Source organism: Pongo abelii, chromosome 1 (genome assembly GCF_028885655.2).
Source record: "Pongo abelii isolate AG06213 chromosome 1, NHGRI_mPonAbe1-v2.0_pri, whole genome shotgun sequence".
NCBI classification, from domain to species: Eukaryota; Metazoa; Chordata; class Mammalia; order Primates; family Hominidae; genus Pongo; species Pongo abelii.
The window spans coordinates 169657336-169679081 of record NC_071985.2 but is presented as its reverse complement, the minus strand read 5'-3'; the positions used below and the strand labels follow the sequence as shown (position 1 = coordinate 169679081).

The window sequence follows — 21746 nt, the reverse complement described above, 5'->3', positions numbered from 1 at the left end:
ATTGAAGCAGGTGTTAGCAAGCATTAACTCAGCTCCTGCTGTGCCATCCTAGATGTGAAAGAATGAGAAGCAAAGGAGTAGAGCAGATGAAAAAGGAACCCAGTGATTTATAGATTCCCTCAGATGCAAGCCAAGGTATCTACTGTACTGTGTAGGCATTGTGGATATAGTGGAAGAAGAGTGAAAACCTGTAAAAGCCATGATAATGGCCTGAAAAAATTTTTGACTTCCCTCCTTTTTTGTAACTTCCAATTGTTTGACTTAGGTCTCCCTTACCAGATTGTAAGTTCCATGAAGGCAAGGGTGGTATCTACCTTATTTACTGTTACAACCTGTGTTAACTAATAAGGTGCCTGCAGTTACGGGAGGTACCCAGTAACTATTTGATGGATCAGTGAACAGAATAAAAAAGACCTGGTCCAGTGACCATTCATCCCTAGATTCAAGTGAAGTATGCCCATCCTGCAGTTTTCTCTCTTTTTTTACTTCCTTCTCATGTTGTCTTATATAGTCTCCATGATTCATCAGTTATATTGCTGACAAAGTTAATTAATTCAGTTCCCTAACTTTCCACCACATATGTCTTTCTCACATGTAACCCTAGATGCCCCTATTTGTTTTCATTGCTCCTAGTCTAAGCTGTGAGTACTATGGAAAAAAAAAAAGTCTCACAGTAGAATTGACAGTCAATATTACAAGTATGATTTTGCTGAGCACCCAATGCTGCTTAACTCTCCATTTACCTAATTTAATGCATCTTCTTTCACAAATTTCTGCTCAACATGACAGCCTAACCCAATCTCCACTTCCTCCATATTAAAATTAAACTCTTATATTTAGATTTCTGCCTTAGTATTCTAATACAGTATTCTCAAAGGCCACAAATACACTACTAATTAATTCTATTACTAAAAGCTATTATCTGAAAGTTATTACCTCTAAGAAATTGTTCTTTTATAAATCTCAAGACTTGTGCATTAAAATGTACATAACAGGGATGAATTCCTTAGGTTTTCTTTATCTTTACAATACTATGATTCATGCAGAAAAAGGTAAATAGGTAACTGAATCTCCATCTCCCTTGACCTAAACTGATAATTTTGGATGACAGTTGAATTATGAAAACAATGAAATAGAGTTAACATTTTTTAATGCTTTCTTAGTTTAAGGCACTATACTTACTACTTTACAAACTATATCTTACTTAATTTTCAAAACAACTATCTGTGGGAAATACTGTCTCCATTTTACAGCTATGAAAACTGAAGTACCAATAAATTATTTAATTATCCAGAGTTTTATAACAAGGGGCACAGTCAGGACTTGAACCCAGGTGTGTTTGACCTATGTTCTCAACCATTATATAATATTTCCAAAAGTGTAATTCAGTTACAACTGGCATCAGAATTCCTTGGTAAATGGTTAAAAATACAAATTCCTGGGCTGCATCCAAGAACTACTAACAAAGAAGGTCAGAAATATGCATTTCCAGGCAATTCTTATGCACATAAAAATTAATTAAAAGCATTTTTCCTGAAGACTGATCACAAAAAAATCTGGTCAATATAAATAAAATTGACATTCTTTGTCAAAAAAAAAATTTCCCCCTGTGTTTAGCTCTATTTATTTCATTACATTTTTACAGGCTGTCTCAAGGAGCTTTTCTGCATTCCGTTCAGCTTAAAATTTTTTTAAAAAGTTTCTTGTCATTTTAAACATTTTTAAATGTACAATTCAGTGACATTAATTACATTCACAATGTTGTGCAACCATCACCACTATCTATTTCCAAAACTTTTCTATTACTACAAACAGAAACTGTATAACCATTAAGCAATAACTCTTCATGCTTCCCACCTCCAGCCTCTAGTAACCTTTAATCTCCTTTCTGTCTCTTTGAATTAGTCTATTCTAGATATTGCATACAACTGGAATCTTACAGTATTTGTCCTTATGTGTCTGGCTTATTTCACTTAGCATAATGCTTTCAAGATTCTTCAATGTTGTAGCATGTATCAGAACTTCCTTCCTTTTCATAAATAAGTAATATTCCACTGCATGTACATACCACACTTTATCCATTCATTTGTTGATGAACATTTGGGTTGTTTCCTGTCTTTTGGTTATTGTGAATAATGATGGAATAAACATTGGTATATAAATATCTGAGTCACTGTTTTCAATTATTTTGGGCATATACCTAGGAGTGAAATTGCTTGGTCTTATGGTAATTATATGTTTAACTTTTTGAGAAAAGTGCCAGACTGTTTCCCACAGGAGCTACAATGTACAAGTGTTTTAATTTCTCTATATCCTTGCCAATATTTGTTATTTTCCATTTTTATTGTTTATTTAAATAGACATCCTCGTAGAGGTAAGGTGTAAGACGTAAGGTCTCACTGTGGTTTTGATTTGCATTCCTTTAATGACTAATGATATTTAATATATTTTCATGTGTTTATTGGCAATTTATATAACTTTTTTCAAGAAATATCTACTTAAGGCTGGGCGCGGTGGCTCATGCCTGTAATCCCAGCATTTTGGGAGGCCGAGGTGGGCAGACCACGAGGTTAGGAGATCGAGACCACCCTGGCTAACATGGTGAAACCCCGTCTCTACTAAAAATACAAAAAAAAAAAAAAAAAAGTTAGCCGGGCATGGTGGCGGGTGCCTGTAGTCCCAGCTATTCGGGAGGCTGAGACAGGAGAATGGTGTCAACCTGGGAGGCGGAGCTTGCAGTAAGCCAAGATCGCGCCACTGCACTCCAGCCTGGGCGACAGAGCGAGACTCCATCTCAAAAAAAAAAAAAGAAATATCTACTCAAGTCTTTGCCTATATTTAAAATTGGATTGTCTTTTTTCTTGTTGAGTTTTGGAAGTTCTTGATCTAGTCTGGACCTTAAACCCTTATTAGATATATAATTTGAAAATATTTTCTCCCATTCTGTGCTTTGCCTTTTCACTTTGATGGTGTACTTTGAAGCACAAAAGCTTTTACTTTTGATAAAGTCAAATTTATTTTTTCTTTTGTTCATTATGCTTTTGGTGTTTTTATATAAGAATCTATCTACAAATTCAAGGTCATGAAGATTTATCATTATGTTTTCCTCTAAGATAGTTATAAATGGTTTTAGCCCTTATATTTAGGTCACTGATCCATTTTGATTTAATTTTTATATATGCTGTGAGGTAGGGATCCAACTTCATTCTTTTTTATAAGGAAATCCTGTTTCCCAGCAACATTTATTGAAGAGACTATTCTTTCTCCATTAAATAAACTTGGCATCCTTGTTAAAAATCAACTAGCCATAGATGTATGCGTTTGTTTTGGACCCCCAATTCTATTCCATTGGTCTCTATGGCTACTGTTACACCAGTGCCATACTGTTTTGATTACTGTAGCTTTGTAGTATGTTTTGAAATCAGGAAATATGAGTCTTCCAACTTTGTCCTTTTTCAAGATTGTTTGGCTATTTAGGGTCTCCTGTAGTTTCATATGAATTTAAGGACAGGTTTTTCCATTTCTACAAAAAATGCTGTTTAATCATTCTGCAAAAGAAATACAGGAATTACAGTGAATCTGTAGATTGCTTTGGTTAGTAGCATTAACATCTTAACAATATTAAATCTTCTTGCCCATGAATACAGAATATCTTTCCTTTTATTTAATCTTCTTTAATTTCTTTCAAAAATGAATTGTAGTTTCTAGTGTACAAGTTTTTTACCTCTTTAGTTAAATTTATTCCTGTGTATTTTATCCTTTCAGATGCTACTGCAATGGATCGCTTCCTTAATTTCCTATTCAAATTCATTACAGGTATATGGAAACTGATTTTTGTGTGTTGATCTTATACCCTGAAACTTTTTTTGATTCTATTTATTAGCTCTAGTAGCTTCTTGTGCACTCTTGGGATTTTCTCTATAGAGAATCATCTTGTCTTCAAATAAAGATTGTTTTACTTTTTCCCTTCCAATTTAAATGCCTTTTATTTCTTTTTCTTATCTAATTGCTCTGGCTAGAATTTCCAATACAATGTTGAACACCAGTGGTGAAAGCAGGCGTCCTTGTTTTGCTCCTGATCTTTAGGGGAAAGCTTTCAGTGTTCCATATCTAAAATTTTAAACAGTTGAAAATAATTCTCTTTAAGATTGGCTTTCCTCTTAGCCTTTGCTCACCTACAGAATAGGCCTAATATGGAATATAGGCTTATATCTTCATCCTAAGATTCTGATAAACATTTTCAACTAACTTATCCCTAGAGACCATCATTTGAGCAGTCAAGAGGAACTTAGAATACTGACCAGTGGTTGTCACAATTAAATTGTATACATAATGCAAAACAAAACAACAAAAATTTTTAAAAAAACCAGTTCTGGCATAACTCACTACTATTAAAAAGATTTTATTTGGGTTAGTACAGAAATAACAAAAAATACACATCTAAAAAAGTTACTCTTCTGCCTATAAGAGAGAATGAGCTAGTGACTAAAAGTAAGTCCTAGGCTGGGCACAGCGGCTCATGCCTGTAATCCCAGCACTTTGGAAGGCCGAGGTGGGTGGATCACCTGAGGTCAGGAGTTCAAGACCAGCCTGGCCAACATGGTGAAACCCCGTCTCTACTAAAAATACAAAAACTAGCTGGGCATGGTGGTGGTGCACACCTATAATCCCAGCTATTTTGGAGGCTGAGGCAGAAGAATCACTTGAACCCAGGAGGTGGAGGTTGCAGTGAGCCAAGATCATGCCATTGCACTCCAGCGTGGGCAACAAGAGCGAAACTCTGTCTCAAAAAAAAAAAAGTCCTATGGGATCCTCGTGGTGACGGAACTGTTCTGTAACATGACTACAGTGGTAGATACAAGAATCTACACGTGATAAAATTGTACAGAACTAAATACACACACACAAATGAGTTCATTGCAAAACAGGAAATATGAATAAGATCAGTGGATTGAGTCAATGTCAATTTCCTGGTTGTGTTAGTGTACTATGGTTTTGTAAGATGTTATGTCGGGAAACTAGGAAAACAATACACATGATATCTCTGTTTTACTTCTCACAATGGCAAGTAAATCTACAATTATCTGAAAATAAAACTTACAGGACAGTCACCATTACTGCATTTTCATAGCAATGCCAGCTACAGCAGCAGCAAATTGCCATGAGGAAGAAAAGCCAATCGCAGTAAATTATATATATTCCTTGCAAAACATAAAGGATATGGAAGTTTACATAAAATATTAATGTGTAGGTGTTTTTTTACAAATGGGCTTTACTGACATGCCATTAACTACTTGTTTTGTGAAGAAAAAAACATTTTTAAACCTAGAACACGGAACTGTATTTTCCTGTTGAGAGGATTCTTACATTTAAAATTCTCCAAATTGATCAATAGGAATTGATTTCAGGACGTATTCATCAGTAAAAAAGGCAAAGTGAAAAGAGTACATATGGTGTGCCACCTTATCTGTATAAAAAAATAAGAAAAAATAAATGAAACTGCTTAATTTTATGGAAACAAACATAGGAAAGGTAAATAAGAAACTAATGAATTTGGTTACCCACAAGAAATAGGTAGAAGGAATGAGGGAGGGATTAACACTACTCTGAGTATCCTGTTTTGGCAATAGTTTTGACTTTTAGAACCATATTAATGGCTTATCTCATTTTAAAAACTCAAAAAGGATGAGAAAAAAGTAAAATTCACGAACAAGAAAACCTATTTCAAGTGAATACTTCTTCAAATGAAGAACTAATCCAAATAATTTTTGAAAACAGTAATTTGACTATATATCTTTAAAGACAAAAAACTGCAAACAAATATTGAATGCTTTGCAGGTTTGTTTTTAGCAGTGCTGTGAGCATGGGAATTCTGCAAGTATTTTGTGTATGATGTAAGATTAAGCAAATGTGCAAATTTATTGCTGCTCTTAGGAGACAGAGATTTAGATTTGAGATGGGATAGAAATATGGAAAAGGGGAAGTCAAGGAAAAACCTTGTATCACTATGAACAGATGAATTTTTAAATGGCCAACCAGCAGAAGGTCAACTAATAAATATAGATATGATGGAGTTAGAAAATTATGACTATGGCAATCATTACAGTAATAACTGACTCAGGCAAGAATCATCAATGAATGTTAAAACTACTGGGTGAAACATGACAAAGTACCTCCCCACAAAGTATTTATTAATTACAAAGGGAAAATGATTACTTTTATAGTAGATAAAACTGCTGAACATCACTGTAATCAAATGATTAAAATTCATCAATAATAGGACAAAATATCTCTTGATGTAATTCAACATTCTTCTATATTTTTGCCCCAAAATACATAACATGAATAATGACAAAATATCAGGCAAACACAACTGAGGAATGATGTACAAAAAATAGTCTACACTATTTAAAAATATCACTGTCAGAGAAGACAATAAAAGGTTAAAAAAATTGTTCTAGATTGAAGGAAACTTTAAGAACAATTTCGTAATATGTAATCTTGGATTGAATCCTGCATCAAGAGAAAAATTGCAATAATGAACATTACTGGGAAAATTTGAATTTGGACTATACACTAGATAACAGTAATTATATCAATGTTAAATTTCCTGATTTTAATATTTTTACTATGGTTAAATAATATTATTCTTAGGAAATACACACTGAAGGATTTAGTGGTAAAAAAGGATGTCTGCAACTTCTCAAATATTCAGAAAAGTTTGAGTACCTGTGTATGTGTGTGCACATGTGTGACAGAGAGAATAAAAGTACATGTGACAAAATGTTAACAATTTGCGACTCTGGGGGAGTGTTCAGGAATTCTTTTTAATACTCTTGCAAATTTTCTGTAAATTTAAAATTATTTAAGAATCTAAAGTTTAAAAAATGTCTCTAAACTGTTAAAAGCTTACAAACGGTATTTATAGATATTTTACCCGTGGGATTTTTTTCTTTTTTTTTCTTCGTAGGGTATTTTTCTGTCTCCCAGGCTAGAGTGCAATCTGCTGCGCTGGAGTGATCCTCCCATCTCAGCTTCCTCGGTAGCTGGGACTACAAGCCTGCACCACCCAGGCTTGCTAATTTAAAAAAAAAAAATTGTAGAGATGGGATCTCCCTATGTTGCTCAGGCTTGAACTCAAGTGATCTGCTTGACTTGACCTCCCAAAGTGCTGGGATTATAGGTGTGAGCCACCACGCCCAGCCCCAGTGGGAAATTTTGTTTGCAGTTCTTAAGCATCTTTTCTCCATGAACTCTACTTCATAAATTTTGTGTTTTTAAGGGTCTCAAGATTTTGGTTTGAATAAACAAAACTATGTATTTGTAAAAATGATTTGAGTCATGTTTCTATCCAAATTTGTATTTTTACTGCATTTAACATTTATTTTTTATTTATTTTAATTAAATTTTTTTTTTAAGATTGGAAACCATCAACTTGTATTGACACCAATTATGACTTTTCTCTGTAGCCTATAAGAGTGGACACAGTGGGCTGACCCAAGATGTTTTTATCTGTAAGAATGACTAACAATGATGTACACACTTCTAAATAGCCAACTACTTTTTCCTAAAATGCAGCTGAAAGGATTCACAATGGTAACAAATTAGTGTTACAGATAGATATTTTAATATGTATCTACTATCCATCGCCTTCCATGGAGCCATGGCATTGATCCAGGAGCTTTCACCTTTTATGTGAACTTTGGTACTGTCAAGACAGAGGCAATTTTGTTTACATTTACCCAGATATGTTTCATTCCTAAGAAAAGCCTCTTGGCAATATGTTTATTCAGTTCTGAGAAATGGTGACATTTTGGAAACTTCTCTCAGAAACAGCAGTCACACATGTGGAACACTGGATTAAACTACATATGATCACAACATACGGTTAGGACATCCTCCCCCGACCCTACACATTTCTAAAGGAAAACCCAATTTTAGAATTTTAACTTGCCAAACTTAAAAAACCCAGTCACTTGAAAGTTAGCCAGCAGGGCATTGCCACCAACCCCAATAAAGCTGTAGGTTTCATCACGTGCACCAGACATATCTACAAGGCTAGTTTCAGTATTCCTCTTTTAAAGAATTTATTTTAAACCTATTATACCACACAGCATGTTTCAAACACTGACATATAACTCCCTAATAAGATAAAACAAAGGCGAAAAGTTTTATCTTATTAGAAACAAGATACACCATCACTTATAGTCTTCAAATATCATTGCACTTTAACTTTCATAATTTGACAAAGCATTCATGAAACAAGCTACAGACTAGTTTTAACAGACAAAAAATACCTTACCTGTAAGCAGACATGCCTGTCCTAAATTTTTTATTAGGTAAGAATTTTACAAACATTATTTATATTAGTGGTAATGGAGTATTGCGCCTTCTCCAAGCTGCAGGGTGAGAACCACCAAGAGTGTGGTAGAACTTATGGCCCTTCCAAGGCCACGGCTCTTTCGGCCTGCAGATGTCAGCCTCCACCTCCTGGGCTCAAATGATTCTCCAAACTCAGCCTCCTATGTAGCTGGGTCCACAGGTGCACACTACCATGCTCGGCTCATTTTTTTATTTTTTGTAGAGATGGGGTCTCATTTTGTTGCCCAGGCTGGTGTCTAACTCCTTAAGTGATCCTCCCTCCTTGACCTCCTAAAGTCCTGGGATTACAGGCCAGTGATGGATATTGACCATTCACTAGCTTTTGCAAATAAGAAAATTTATTTAGAAACTTGTTTTGTAGTAGTTTATAATCATTAACATTTAGTATTCTCATATCAGAAAACAGATTATTTGTTCTAACTGGCTAAGAATGTATTTAAAAAGCATCTTGCTTTCTAAATTACAGTTATTTTCTAGGGTTTTTTTTTTCTGTTTTTGAGACAAGGTCTCGCTCTGTCACCCAGGCTAGAGTGCACTGGCATGATCACCACTCACTGCAGCCTCGACCTCCTGGGCCCCAGTGATCCTCCCACCTCAGCCTCTCGAGTAGTGGGACTACAGGCACACCACCACATCCAGCTTGCTTGCTTGCTGATTGATTGATTGATTGATTGATTGAATGTAGAGATGGAGTCTCGCTATGTTGCTCAGGCTGGCCTTGAACTCCTGGGCTCAAGCGATCCTCCTACCTTGGCTTCCCAAAATGCTGAGATTACAGGAATGAGCCACTGTATCTTCTAGTTTTATAGACTCTATTAGACATATCTATAGGTCATACTGGCCATCATAATACCACACTGTGTTCTAACAACTTATCTAATGGGTAGGGGCCAAGGATGTTGTTAAGCAACCTATAATGTATAGGACAGCCTCTACCAAAAAGAATTACCCAACCCAAATGTCAACAGTGCTGAGATTGAGAAACCCTGAAGTAATCTTACATACTGTATGAAACTTCTTTTATTGGTAAATGACTAAGGTAAACATATTTATCTTTTAAGACAAAAAGGGGGCACTTATTGGAGAGATACTAGAGTATCTCCCATAATCAAAGGGAAGCTGAGATTGAGCAAGGCTTAAGGAGCAACAGAAAGAAGCCAGAAGACAAACAGGACCCTGCCTAACTAATGCCTCTCTTCTCTCTGGCTACGGGCTTCTTTCTCTCTCACTGCAAACCAGTTCATCTATTAATACATGGTAAAAAACATGGCTGCCAGTACCATTTTTGCTTGAAGATCTCCATCTGAGAAGTAGTCTCTTTTCCTACTTCCCATTTTATAAATTCTGTGAAATAACTGACTGAATGTGTTTATGTCAGGTGCCTACCCCTGGACCAATCAACTGTCCAGGGTAGGGTCATGTAAGACTTTGGTAGTCTTTAAATAAAGAGCCACATTATTGGAATGGGGTAACGAGTGATTTAAAGAATGTTAATCCCAGCAGGAAGAGATGCTGGGCAGACAAAATAAGATAGTACACCACACTGTCAGTTACTCTCGTACAATGATTAAAAGAAGTCTGCAGCTGGGCACGGTGGCTCACACCTGTAATCCCAGCACTTTGGGAGGCCAAGGCAGGCGGGTCACAAAGTCAAGATGTGGAGACCATCCTGGCCAACATGGTGAAAGCCCATCTCTACTAAAAATACAAAAAATTGGCCAGGCGTGGTGACTTACACCTGTAATCCCAGCACTTTGGGAGGCCGAGGCGGGCGGACCACCTGAGGTAGGGAGTTCAAGACCAGCCTGACCAACATGGAGAAACCCCATCTCTACTAAAAATACAAAAGTAGCCAGGCATGGTTGTGCATGCCTGTAATACCAGCTACTCAGGAGGCTTAGGCAGGAGAATTACTTGAACCCAGGAGGTAGTGGCTGCAGTGAGCAGAGATCGTGCCATTGCATTTCAGCCTGGGCAATAAGAGCAAAACTCTGTCTCTAAATAAATAAATAAATAAATAAATAAATAAATAAGGTGGGCGTGGTGGTGCATGCTTGTAGTCCCAGCTACTCGGGAGCCTGAGGCAGGAGGATTGCTTGAATCAGGGAGGCAGACGTTGCAGTGAACCAAGATCGTGCCAGTGCAGTCCAGCCTGGCAACAGAGTGAGACTCTGTCTGAGAAAAAAAAAAAAAAAAAAAAAAAAAGTCTGCCCGACAAAAAGCTTTGTGAGCTTAAGCTGTTATTTTACCTCTCTAAATGTCAGTTTCTTCACCTTTGTTAGGGCAATAACATTATCTACCTCACTGGGTTGTTAAGAGGATTAAATGTGATAATATATGCCTAAGACTTGGCAAATATTCAATAATTACTAGCTATTATTACCCATGTTTACTTACTATGCTTTGTAAATCCTTAAGATGAAGATATCTCCTTTACTCATACCTATTTGACCATAAATTATTATTATTATTATTATTATTTGAGACAGAGTCTTGCTCTTATTGCCCAGACTGGAGTGCAATGGCACGATCTCGGCTCACCACAACCTCTGCCTCCCAGGTTCAAGCAATTCTCCTGCCTCAGCCTCCCGAGTAGCTGGGATTACAGGCATGTGCACCACGCCCAGCTAATTTTTGTATTTTTACTAGAGAAGGGGGTTTCTCCAAGTTGGTCAGGCTGGTCTCGAACTCCCGACCTCAGGTGATCCACCCGCCTCAGCCTCCCAAAGTGCTGGGATTACAGGCGTGACCCACCATGCCTGGCCCAAAATTATGGTTTAACCCCATGAACACTTACGGGCATATCTAAAGATACAAATGTCCTATAGAATACAGTTTGGAAAATGTCCCAGACAAGGCCATGCAGTCCAAAAGTTAAAAATCTACTTAATCATATAACATGTTTGAAAAAATTGCTGGTGTTGTTCAAGACTGTTGGGAACAAGCCCCCCAAAATCTGGCCCTAAACTGGCCCTAAACTGGACATAAACAAAATCTCTGCAGCACTGTGACATGTTCATGATGGCTGTAACGCCCACGCTGTAAGGTTGTGGGTTTACCGGAATGAAGGCAAGGAACACCTGGCCCGCCCAGGGCAGAAAACCACTTAAAGGCATTCTCAAGCCACAAACAATAGCATGAGCGATCTATGCCTTAAGGACATGCTCCTGCTGCAGTTAACTAGCCCAACCTATTCCTTTAATTCCTTTAATTCAGCCCATCCCATAAGGGATACTTTTAGTTAATTTAATATCTATAGAAACAATGCTAATGACTGGATTGCTGTTAATAAATACGTGGGTAAATCTCTGTTCAGGGCTCTCAGCTCTGAAGGCTGTGAGACCTCTGATTTCCCACTTCACACCTCTATATTTCTGTGTGTGTGTCTTTAATTCCTCCAGCGCTGCTGGGTTAGGGTCTCCCCAACCAAGCTGGTCTTGGCACAAGACTTCATTTACATGAGAGTTTGGGAGTCTATTAGTATAGAAATAAAAGAAGAGACAAGGGTACACATAAGTGTACCGCTCATTCAACTGCAGTTAGCACCCAGATCACGAAACAGAACACTGACAACATCCCAGAAACTAAGAATAACTACTAACTTTTAGCAGTATTGATTAGTTTTGGTTATTTTTGTACTTCATACAAATGGAATCATACACTATGAAACCTTTTGTTTCTAGTTTTTTCCGCATTCAACATTATGTTTGTGATATTCAGCCATTGTTGTTAGCTATAGATAATTTTCACTGTAGTCCATCAGATAAATACCATAATTTGTTTATCCATTTGACTGTTGATGGACATCTGGATATTTTCAAATTTGAGGCAACTAGGAATTAGGCTGCAATGATCATTATGGTATTTGTCTTTGGGTAAATATATGCATACACTTCTGTTGGGTATATACCCTGAAGTGGAATTTCTGTGCCATAAGGTATGCGTATATCCTGGTTTAGATGTTGCCAAACAGTTTCCCAAAGTGGTTTTCATCTACTTATACTCCCACCAGCAGTTTATTTGAGTTCCAGTTGTTCCACATCCTCACTTCAGAAGATCTACCCAGTATTTTCCTTCTTTTCTATTTTCAGCATTCTAGTGAGGATGTAGTGGTGCTTCATGGAGGTTTTAATTTGCATTTTCCCAGATGACACTTTCCAGTTGAGTACCTTATCATATGTTTGCTGGTTTACATGAAAATCTGCTCTTGTGAAGTGCCAATTAAAGTCTTTTGCCCATTTTTCTATTGGATTGTCTTGCAAATCTTTTCACACTGGGCTGTACTTTCACACCCTAAAAAGTTTCTTTTTATAAAAAGGACTTTTAAAGCATTTAATTTATCCATTTTTTTCCTTTTATTGTTGGCATTTTGCCTAATCCAAGGTCCAGTCCTCTAAAAGTTTTTTTTTTTTTTTTGAGACGGAGTCTCGCTCTGTCGCCCAGGCTGGAGTGCAGTGGTGGCATGATCTCGGCTCACTGCAAGTTCACGCCATTCTTCTGCCTCAGCCTCCCAAGTAGCTGGGACTACAGGTGCCCGCCACCATACCTGGTTATTTTTTTGTATTTTTAATAGATACAGGGTTTCATTGTGTTAGCCAGGATGGTCTCAATCTCTTGACCTCGTGATCTGCCCACCTCAGCCTCCCAAAGTGCTGGGATTACACACATAAGCCATCGTGCCCAGCCCCTAAAAGTTGTATTCTTTTACCTTTCATATTCAGACTTCCAATCCACTTGGAATTGATTTTTGTGCATGGTGTGAGGGTAAGGGTCCAGATAAAATTTTTCCCATACTGATAACAAATAACAGTGCTATCTTTTGTAGAGAAAAGGATATATACAACTAATTCAGCTAAATGAAGCTATCTGTTAAAACTTCTTACTCCCTTAATTCTAATTCTTAGATTGTGGAATATCTTTAAATAACTCTTTTTTTTTTTGGAGACAGAGTCTCACTCTGTCACCCAGGCTAGAGTGCAGTGGCACCATCTCAGCTCACTGCAAGCTCCGCCTCCTGGGTTCAAGCGATTCTTCTGCCTCAGCCTCCTGAGTAGCTGGGACTACAGGTGCAAGCCACCATGCCTGGCTAATTTTTGTATTTTTAGTAGGGATGGGGTGTCACCATATTGGCCAGGCTGGTCTCGAACTCCTAGACCTCGTCATCCACCCGCCTCGGCCTCCCAAAGTGAATAACTTTTTTTTTTTTTAATCTGAACAGACTGACTTTCAGAAGAGGCTGTCCTGAGAAAACTATTGATATCAATAAAGTTCTCATAATAAAATGGCATTTCCATTATTTTTCGGTTTGTCCTAAGGCTGATTAGTATTCATTAATTCCTTATGCTTCAACATCTCATGGTAAGTTTCTAAATTTGTATTGTGTAGGACCAAACACTGAATCTACAGTGACTCCATCAAGGTACTGAAGCTACAGGAATTATTCTAGAAGCAGATGCCTTGCTTCCTCTCTGGTATCTCTCCTAGCTATGATATTTTTGCAAAGAAAAAAAAAAAGAATATTGCCAAAACAAAACATAAAATGTTATGATCATTTAAAACTGATCCACAAAAGTGAAATGTTGTTTATTGATTGATTCACTGATTGATTGAGATGAGGTCTCACCCGGTCGCTTAGGCTGGAGAGTAGTGACATTATCACAGCTCACTGCAGCCTCAACCTCCTGTGCTCAAGTGATCCTCCCACCTCAGCCTCCCAAGTAGCTGGGTTCACAGGTGTGCACAACCACACCCACCTAATTTAAAAAAAATTTTTGTAGAGACAGGGTCTGGCCATGTTGCCCAGGCTGGTCTCAAACTCCTGGGCTCAAGCAAACTGCTTGCCTCAGCTTCCCAAAGTGCTAGGATTACAGGCATGAACCACCGTGCCTGGCAATATTCCATTCAATTTGAGATTTAAAAAATCCAAGTCTTCAGGCTGAGGCAAGAGGATCGCTTTAGCCCAGGAGTGCAAGTTCAGCCTGGGCAACATGGCAAGAAAACATCTCTACAAAGAAGTAAAAGAATTAGCCAGGGGTAGTAACATACCTGTACTTCTAGCTACTCAGGAGGCTGAGGTGGGAGGATAACTTGAGTCCAGGAGGTTAAGGTTATAGTGGGCTATGATTGTGCCACTGCACTCCAGCCTGGGTGACAGAGCATGATTCTGTTTCTTAAGAAAAAAAAAAATCCAAGTCTTTATGCAATGGTTTTAAAAAATAAAAGAAATCTAAACAAATGGAATAAATAACCTATTACTAAAGATAAAAATGGCTTTATTAGCTAGAACTGAGTTATTTTAATGAATGAAAAAAAAAATCAGAAATGCATCCTGGCCAGGTGCGGTGGCTCATGCCTGTAATCCCAGCACTTTAGGAGGCTGAGGAAGGTAGATCACCTGAGGACAGGAGTTCGAGACTAGTCTGGCCAAGAAGGCAGAACCCAGTCTCTACTAACAATATAAAAATTAGCCATGCATGGTAATGGGCGCCCGTAATCCCAGCTACTAGGGAGGCTGACGCAGGAGAACAGCTTGAGCCCAGGAGGCGGAGGTTGCAGTGAGACGAAATTGCATCATTGCATTCCAGCCTGGGTGACATAGCAAGACACTGTCTCAAAAAAAAAAAAAAAAAAAGAAATGCATCTTTTTTTTTTTTTAAGAGATGGTCTCACTGTGTTACCCAGGCTGGTGTGCAGTGGCTATTTACAGGAGGGATCACAGTGTACTACAGCCCTGAACTCCTGGTCTCAAGCAATCTTCTTTCCTCAGTCTCCTCATAATACTTTTTTTTTTTTTTTTTTTTTTTGAGACACAGTCTTGCTCTGTCACACAGGCTGTAATACAGTGGCACGATATCAATTCACTGCAACCTCCCCATCCCGGGTTCAAGTGATTCTCCTGCCTCGGCCTCCTGTGTAGCTGGGACCATAGGCGCCCGCCACCACGCCCAGCTAATTTTTGTATTTTTAGTAGATAATAATGGGCACCCGGCCCATTATTTTTATATGTTGTAAAATGTCTCAGCTCATACTTAAATTCACTAATTATAACACCAATTCATGGAGTGATATACTTAAATAACAGAGATCTTTAGAAACAAATATGGAGAGAAATTAATAAATTAAATAAACATAGGCAAATTCCTATGTGACTCATAACAATGGTTCTTGCTCTTCCCTTGCTCCTTGAAGCCCACTGCCATGGGAGCTATTGTTTTAAAAGTCTGAGCTCTAAATAAATTGATGGGTTTACAAGAAGAAAGAAGGAAAGACACTATTAAGTTTAAGTGGAGCTGATTCAGGGAGAAAAACACGAGGCTTGATTATCTGGTATCACTTTTGTCCAAAAACATTTCCTCCTTTGCTGCCTATTTACATTTTATATAACTGCATCAGAAATTAATTTGGTTTAGCAGGCACCTGCTTTCAAATACAAGATTATCTGTGATTTATAAATTTTTACTTGCTACTTGCTTTCACTGTATATCCTTTTGTATAATTTGAACTTTTTCTTGTGTACATATATTTCCTATGTTAAAAAACATTAAATAGGTTAAACAAAAAAGAATACTTTCCTGTTAATATCTAGTTTGAGATCAGTTCACTGAGGAAACGAAAGCTTCGATTAGGAGTAGGAAGAAATAATTTACAACAAAAATATTTGTGGGGCAGAAAAGACTGAAACACGCAAATATTTGGAGCTGGAGGAGCAGCATGTCGAGGGAAAACAGCTACTAAAAGCAAATAGAGGACAGATGTAGGAGATGCTAAACAATGAGGCTTCTTTGAAAAACTCTTCTCTTTGTCCCTAAAGTATTTTAAATGGCACTCAGTTTCCACATCTTTTAATCTGGACTACTACCAAAACTATAGTTCAGCTATATTATGAAATAAATAGATCTGTACCCTGACTTGGGGCTGTAGCCACAGATTATAACACTATTTGCATGGAAAATGCATTCTGAGTTCCATGTAAATGACTCCAAAAACATTTGTAAACATAACCCATTTCTAAATTGAGGAAGGTATATTAACTTACAGCATAAGATCATAAGCTCCCAGGCTGCATGCAGTATCTCACACCTGTAATCCCAGCACTTTGGGAGGCCTGGGCAAGTGGATCGCTTGAGCCCAGGGGTTCGATACTAGCCTGGGTAACATGGCGAAACTCCGTCTCTGCAAAAATACACAAAAATTAGTACGGCGTGGTGGCGTGGACCTGTAGTCTCAGCTACGCAGGAGGCTGAGGTGGGAGGATTGCTTGAACCCAGGAGGTTGAGGCTGCACTGAATGGCAATCACACCATTGTGCTCCAGGCTGGGCAACAGAGTGAGACTCTGTCTCAGGGAAAAAAAAAAAAAAAAAAAGATCATAAGCTCCCAATGGGGAGAAACTTCATTTTCCTTATCTTTACTCTTCAGTGTCCATTGGTGTGGTACATAGAAGATACACTGAAATGGTAAATGAGCTAAACATATGCACTACTTTGAAAATTTAACCCCTGTTCTGCTTAATTCAATCCTTCCAGGAAGAAGATACAAATACAGCTGTCCCTCAGTATCTGTGGAGAATTGGTTCCAGGACTCCTGCAGATACCAAAATCCATGGAGGCTCAAGTCTCCTATATAAAATGGTGTATTTGCATATAACCTATGCATATCCTCCCATATACTTTAATCATCTCTAGATTACTTATAATACCTAACACAATGTAAATGCTATATAAATAGTTGTTATACTATATTGGTTTAGGAAATAATGACAAGAAAAAAAAGTTTGTGTATGTTCAGTACAGATGCAACCATTCATTTTTTTCTCAAAATATTATCAATCTGTCATTGGTTGAATCCACAAATGTGTAATACACAGATATGGAGAGCCATCTGTATTCTTCCCAGGCTTTTCCTACGTAGACAGTAGCTTTCTGCAGATAATGTCTTCATTCAAAGGAACCACCAGCAGGACAATATGAAAATGATTGGTTGCTGGCATGTAGGCCTTCCAGGTTCCTCTAGATCTCTCACTCTGCTGGCTTCACTGTTTCTAGCTCCATCCTGAACCAGCTATTTGTTAAGACACTTTGTTCCTAAACCACGCATTACTTCTCCATCCATGTAAATCTGAAATAAGTGTCTTCCTCAGTTTTGCCCTGAGCTGGTCTATTATGCATAGGCTGGGAGAACTGGGCTCAATGAGTATTAAAATTAAGGCATCATATATAACCATTACAGAATATCACAAACCACATCACAACTAAGGTATTCTACTTACTTAAGAAAGAATATTTCAGGTCAGGTATAAACTATTACTTTCTACAAGTAAATGCTTTTAAATGGTCACTTTAACAAATATGAACGTCTTTCTGCAAGATACACATATATAATTTCAAAAATAACAAACTTACTCATCATTGTCTTTTGTTGTAGATTCTTTGCTTTCAGTTAAACTGGGATGATTCAATTTTTTTCTCTTTTCTATATATGTGTAATAAAGAAAAGGACATAAAGTTAAAGGAGAAATCATCAAATTTTAAATAGAATTTAGATTGTCAAATTTTATATAGAAAGTAAACAGGTGGACAAATGGAAGGGAGGTGGGAAAAGAAAAAGTATCCTATTTTGTTTTTTTTCATTTCCCATTTTCCTAATTTCTTATTCATGATACCATATAAGAAAAAATAATCTTTTGAATAAAATTTCCACTGAAGGTTGGTATATTAAAGAGAAATCCAATATGATTCTATAATTAGGTTAAAATGCATTAGTAAACTTTATTAGATAAAGGATACTTTCATCAAATATTTTAATCAATGATATCATATAAAGGCTTCCAGTTTGCATTATTCCACCTTTATTTTTTTTCTCAAGTTAACAACAAGGGATTGGTGATACCGATACTTAGATAATAGTTAAGTTCCTCGTAACCTCATTGTAAAATAAATTTGATTTTAGAGGTAAAAGTACCTTTTAATGTTATTTTTAAACTGACATAATATTTATAGTGTATAACATGTTCTGAAATATGTATATATTGTGAAATGGCTAAATCAAACTAGTTAACATATCTATTACCTTACATGCTTATAATTTTTTGTGGTATGAACACTGAAAGTCTACTCTCTCAGCAATTTTCAAGTATATAATATATTGTTATTAATTACAGTCAATTATACAATAATTGAACTTGTTCCTCCTGTCTAGCTGAAATTTTTTATCGTTTGGCCAACATGTTCCCAATCACTCGGCCCTCCCGACCAGCAGACCCTGGTAATCACCATTCTATTTTCTGTTCTATAATTTTGACTTTTTTAGATCCCACTTATAAGTGAGATCGTGTGGTATTTGCCTTTCTGTGCCTGGCTTACTTCCCTTAACATAATATCCTCCAGGTTCATTCATGTTGTCCCAAGTGGCAGGATTTCCTCTTTTTAAAGGTTAAGAGCATTCCATTGAGTATATATACCATCTTTTCTTTATCCATTCATCTGTTCATGGGCACTTAGGTTGATTCAGTATCTTAGCTATTGTGAATAATGGTGCAATGAACATGGGAGTCCAGATATTTCTCTGACATACTGATTTAATATCCTTTGAATATATACTCAGTAGTGGGATTGCTGGGTCATATGGTAGTTTTATTTAAATTTTTTGAGGACCTGAATCTTAAATGCTTATTTATTTAGTAAATCCTTGGAAAGATCTAAGTATATCACTCATTATTTATTTAAGATAACAATAAAATAAATAAATGGTTACATTCCATTTAAAATGCCATGTAGTTATCCAAGGTCATGGCTTATCTAAACTTTTACAAGTTTCATAAATTGACAGATGCACACGTGAAGACATAGGATGTAACTAAGTCATAATCCTTCATATGCCCACTGGGTTGAAATGTAAGTTTGTTTGATTTTATAGCTCTAGTAGAACATAATGTTTGTACTTATCAATGGTCAAGTAGATAATTGTTTTATGAGCTATTTAGTTGTTTGTTCTAGAGTACTTTATACTACCATATACACTATGTACTTTAAACACATTTGATATATAATTAGCAAGTATTTGAGGACACATATTAGTACAGTTAAGATTTTCAGTGTCTTAAATATACTGGCTTTTGATGTTTATTGAATGAATGAACAAGCAAATGAATGAATAACCCAAACTGTTTACCACTAATGAAAAACAGCCAAACGAAACTCAATTTCATTGAGTCCACTGGTTCAGAAATTGATTAATAATAATTCCTCTCATTGTTACTTTGGACCTATGTCTTCCTCAAAAACAAAAACAAAAAAAAACTATTCACAATTAAATTGTTACCCCAAAATAGTCTCTAATGGCAAAAGGAGAAAAAACTCACAGAAATTTTGTTAAAGCACTAGTTATTTCTCTTGTTTATGAACTATGCCTTATTTGACAGGTCTTTATCCTTAAGTTCCAAACAGAATAAATTAATATGGTTAAAAATTTAGTAAAGAATGTAAGGGGAAAAGAATAACAATATATTATGATTTTAGAGAGTTTTGGAGTAATAAATTAAAATCTGTCTCTAAAAAAAAGCTGAAAATGAATGTTTTGTGGAAAACCACAAATGAAAACCCAAATTGTACCTTAAACCTTTATTTCAGAAAATCTTTGCCTAAAGGTCAATACTAGTTTCCTGAATTTTGTACTATGCTGTTTGCATTCAGTAAGCCTCCAAAATTAAGTATTAAAATTACTTTGCTCCTTTAACTTGTAATTCATTTTCACATTTCAGCACTAATAGCAAAAAATGTTAGGCAATAAATAGTAAAGAATGTTATTTGAATTTTCACTAGGTATTCAATGCCTTTCTAAATATTTTTATTATAAGAGAACTAGTCAAACATCTCACCCTGTAAAAATGTGGATCAATAGTATTAACCTCAGTCTTCTCATGGAAGGACTTACGATTTTAAATAATTTTCAGCTGTTAAATATGAAGAGTTTTAATATTTCTAAGAGTAATACTTAGATCAGTTACTAGACTGTTGAGTAATACAACATATTGAGTAGTAAATGTAGTAAATGAGTTTTCCAATTACTTAATAATTACTTTCCTTTATTTCATTCCATTCTATTAAAAAAAGTAAGCGCAATGAACATATACAAAAGGACTGTAGAGTCTATATGGTATTTTTCTTGTGAGATTATATGTAAAAGTGAACAAACACTTGTGTATTTGACTCTTTTCAAGTGCAGTTTCACAAAACATTTGGTGATAAATGTACCATCACTGAATCTGAACTACATTCATAATTGTATTTGGCTTTCTGGTAAGGCTCCAGGGAGATCTTTCCCTAACAAATGAAGATAGCTTTCAACAAATTGTTAATACTTGGAAGCACAATCAATAGTGATGGCAATGGCTAACACATGGTATTAATTAGGGCCAGGCATTGCTTTAAATATGTTACATACGATATCTAATTAACTTGCACAACTCTGACATAGTCACTCTTTGTTCCCATTTTACAGATGAGAAAATAGAAGTACAGAATGGTTACAAACTTATCCCAGCCCATAAAGTTAGTGAGTGAGGATTGAAACCCAGACATTTAGCTGAAGACTGTGCTCTTAACTAAGATGTGATGCTTATTAATAGATTAATGTAGGCTGGGCGTGGTGGCTCATGCCTGTAATCCTAGCACTTTGGGAGGTTGAGGCGGGTGGATTGCCTGAGCTCAGGAGTTCCAGACCAGCCTGGTCAACACGGTGAAACCCTGTCTGTACTAAAATACAAAAAATTACCCGAGCCTGGCGGTGTGTGCCTGTGATCCCAGCTACTTGGGAGGCTGAGACAGGAGAATCGCTTGAACCTGGGAGGCAGAGGTTGCAGTGAGCCGAGATCATGCCACTGCACTCCAGCCTGGGTGGCAAAATGACTTCATCTCAAAAAAAAAAAAAAGATTAATGTAAAGTCCAAACAGGTTTAGGCTGGTATCATGCTGCTTCTAGGTACCCATACTTTATAGTTGATAAATATTATAGGCAATCATTTTGGTCTCAAACCAAAAGTTAAGAGTTGGGAAAACCTTGATCCACTGAGGTTCAAGTGATTTGTTCAAGGTGGTCAAACAAAAGTTAGTAACTTCTTTCTAAAAAGGTTACTTGCATGTAGATCAAGTTGAGGCCTGTAGGCAAAGAGGTGAGTGAGATACTGATACAGTCCTGCTATTCTTTTAATAAACCAATTAATATTAATAGAGTGGAGGGTAAATAACCTCTTTAGAGGATCAACTCACAAAAAATAACAATGTTAATGGTTTTTTTTTTTTTTTTTTTGAGACAGAGTCTCACTTTGCCAGCCCAGCCTGGAGAGCAGTGGTTCGATCTCTGCTCACT

The 21746-nt window shown here is 36.6% G+C and overlaps 1 protein-coding gene across 6 annotated transcripts in view; it reads right to left on the bottom strand.

Annotated features, from left to right (window-relative positions):
* Window positions 1-21746, bottom strand: part of ITGB3BP (integrin subunit beta 3 binding protein) — an 81986-nt gene that overhangs the window by 17758 nt on the left and 42482 nt on the right. For all 6 annotated transcript variants that reach the window (XM_003775677.5, XM_003775674.4, XM_024249464.3 and 3 more), the window contains one exon: window positions 17783-17852. In XM_003775677.5, the coding sequence (XP_003775725.4) occupies window positions 17783-17852 (70 nt within the window). The remainder of the gene's footprint in view (window positions 1-17782; window positions 17853-21746) is intronic.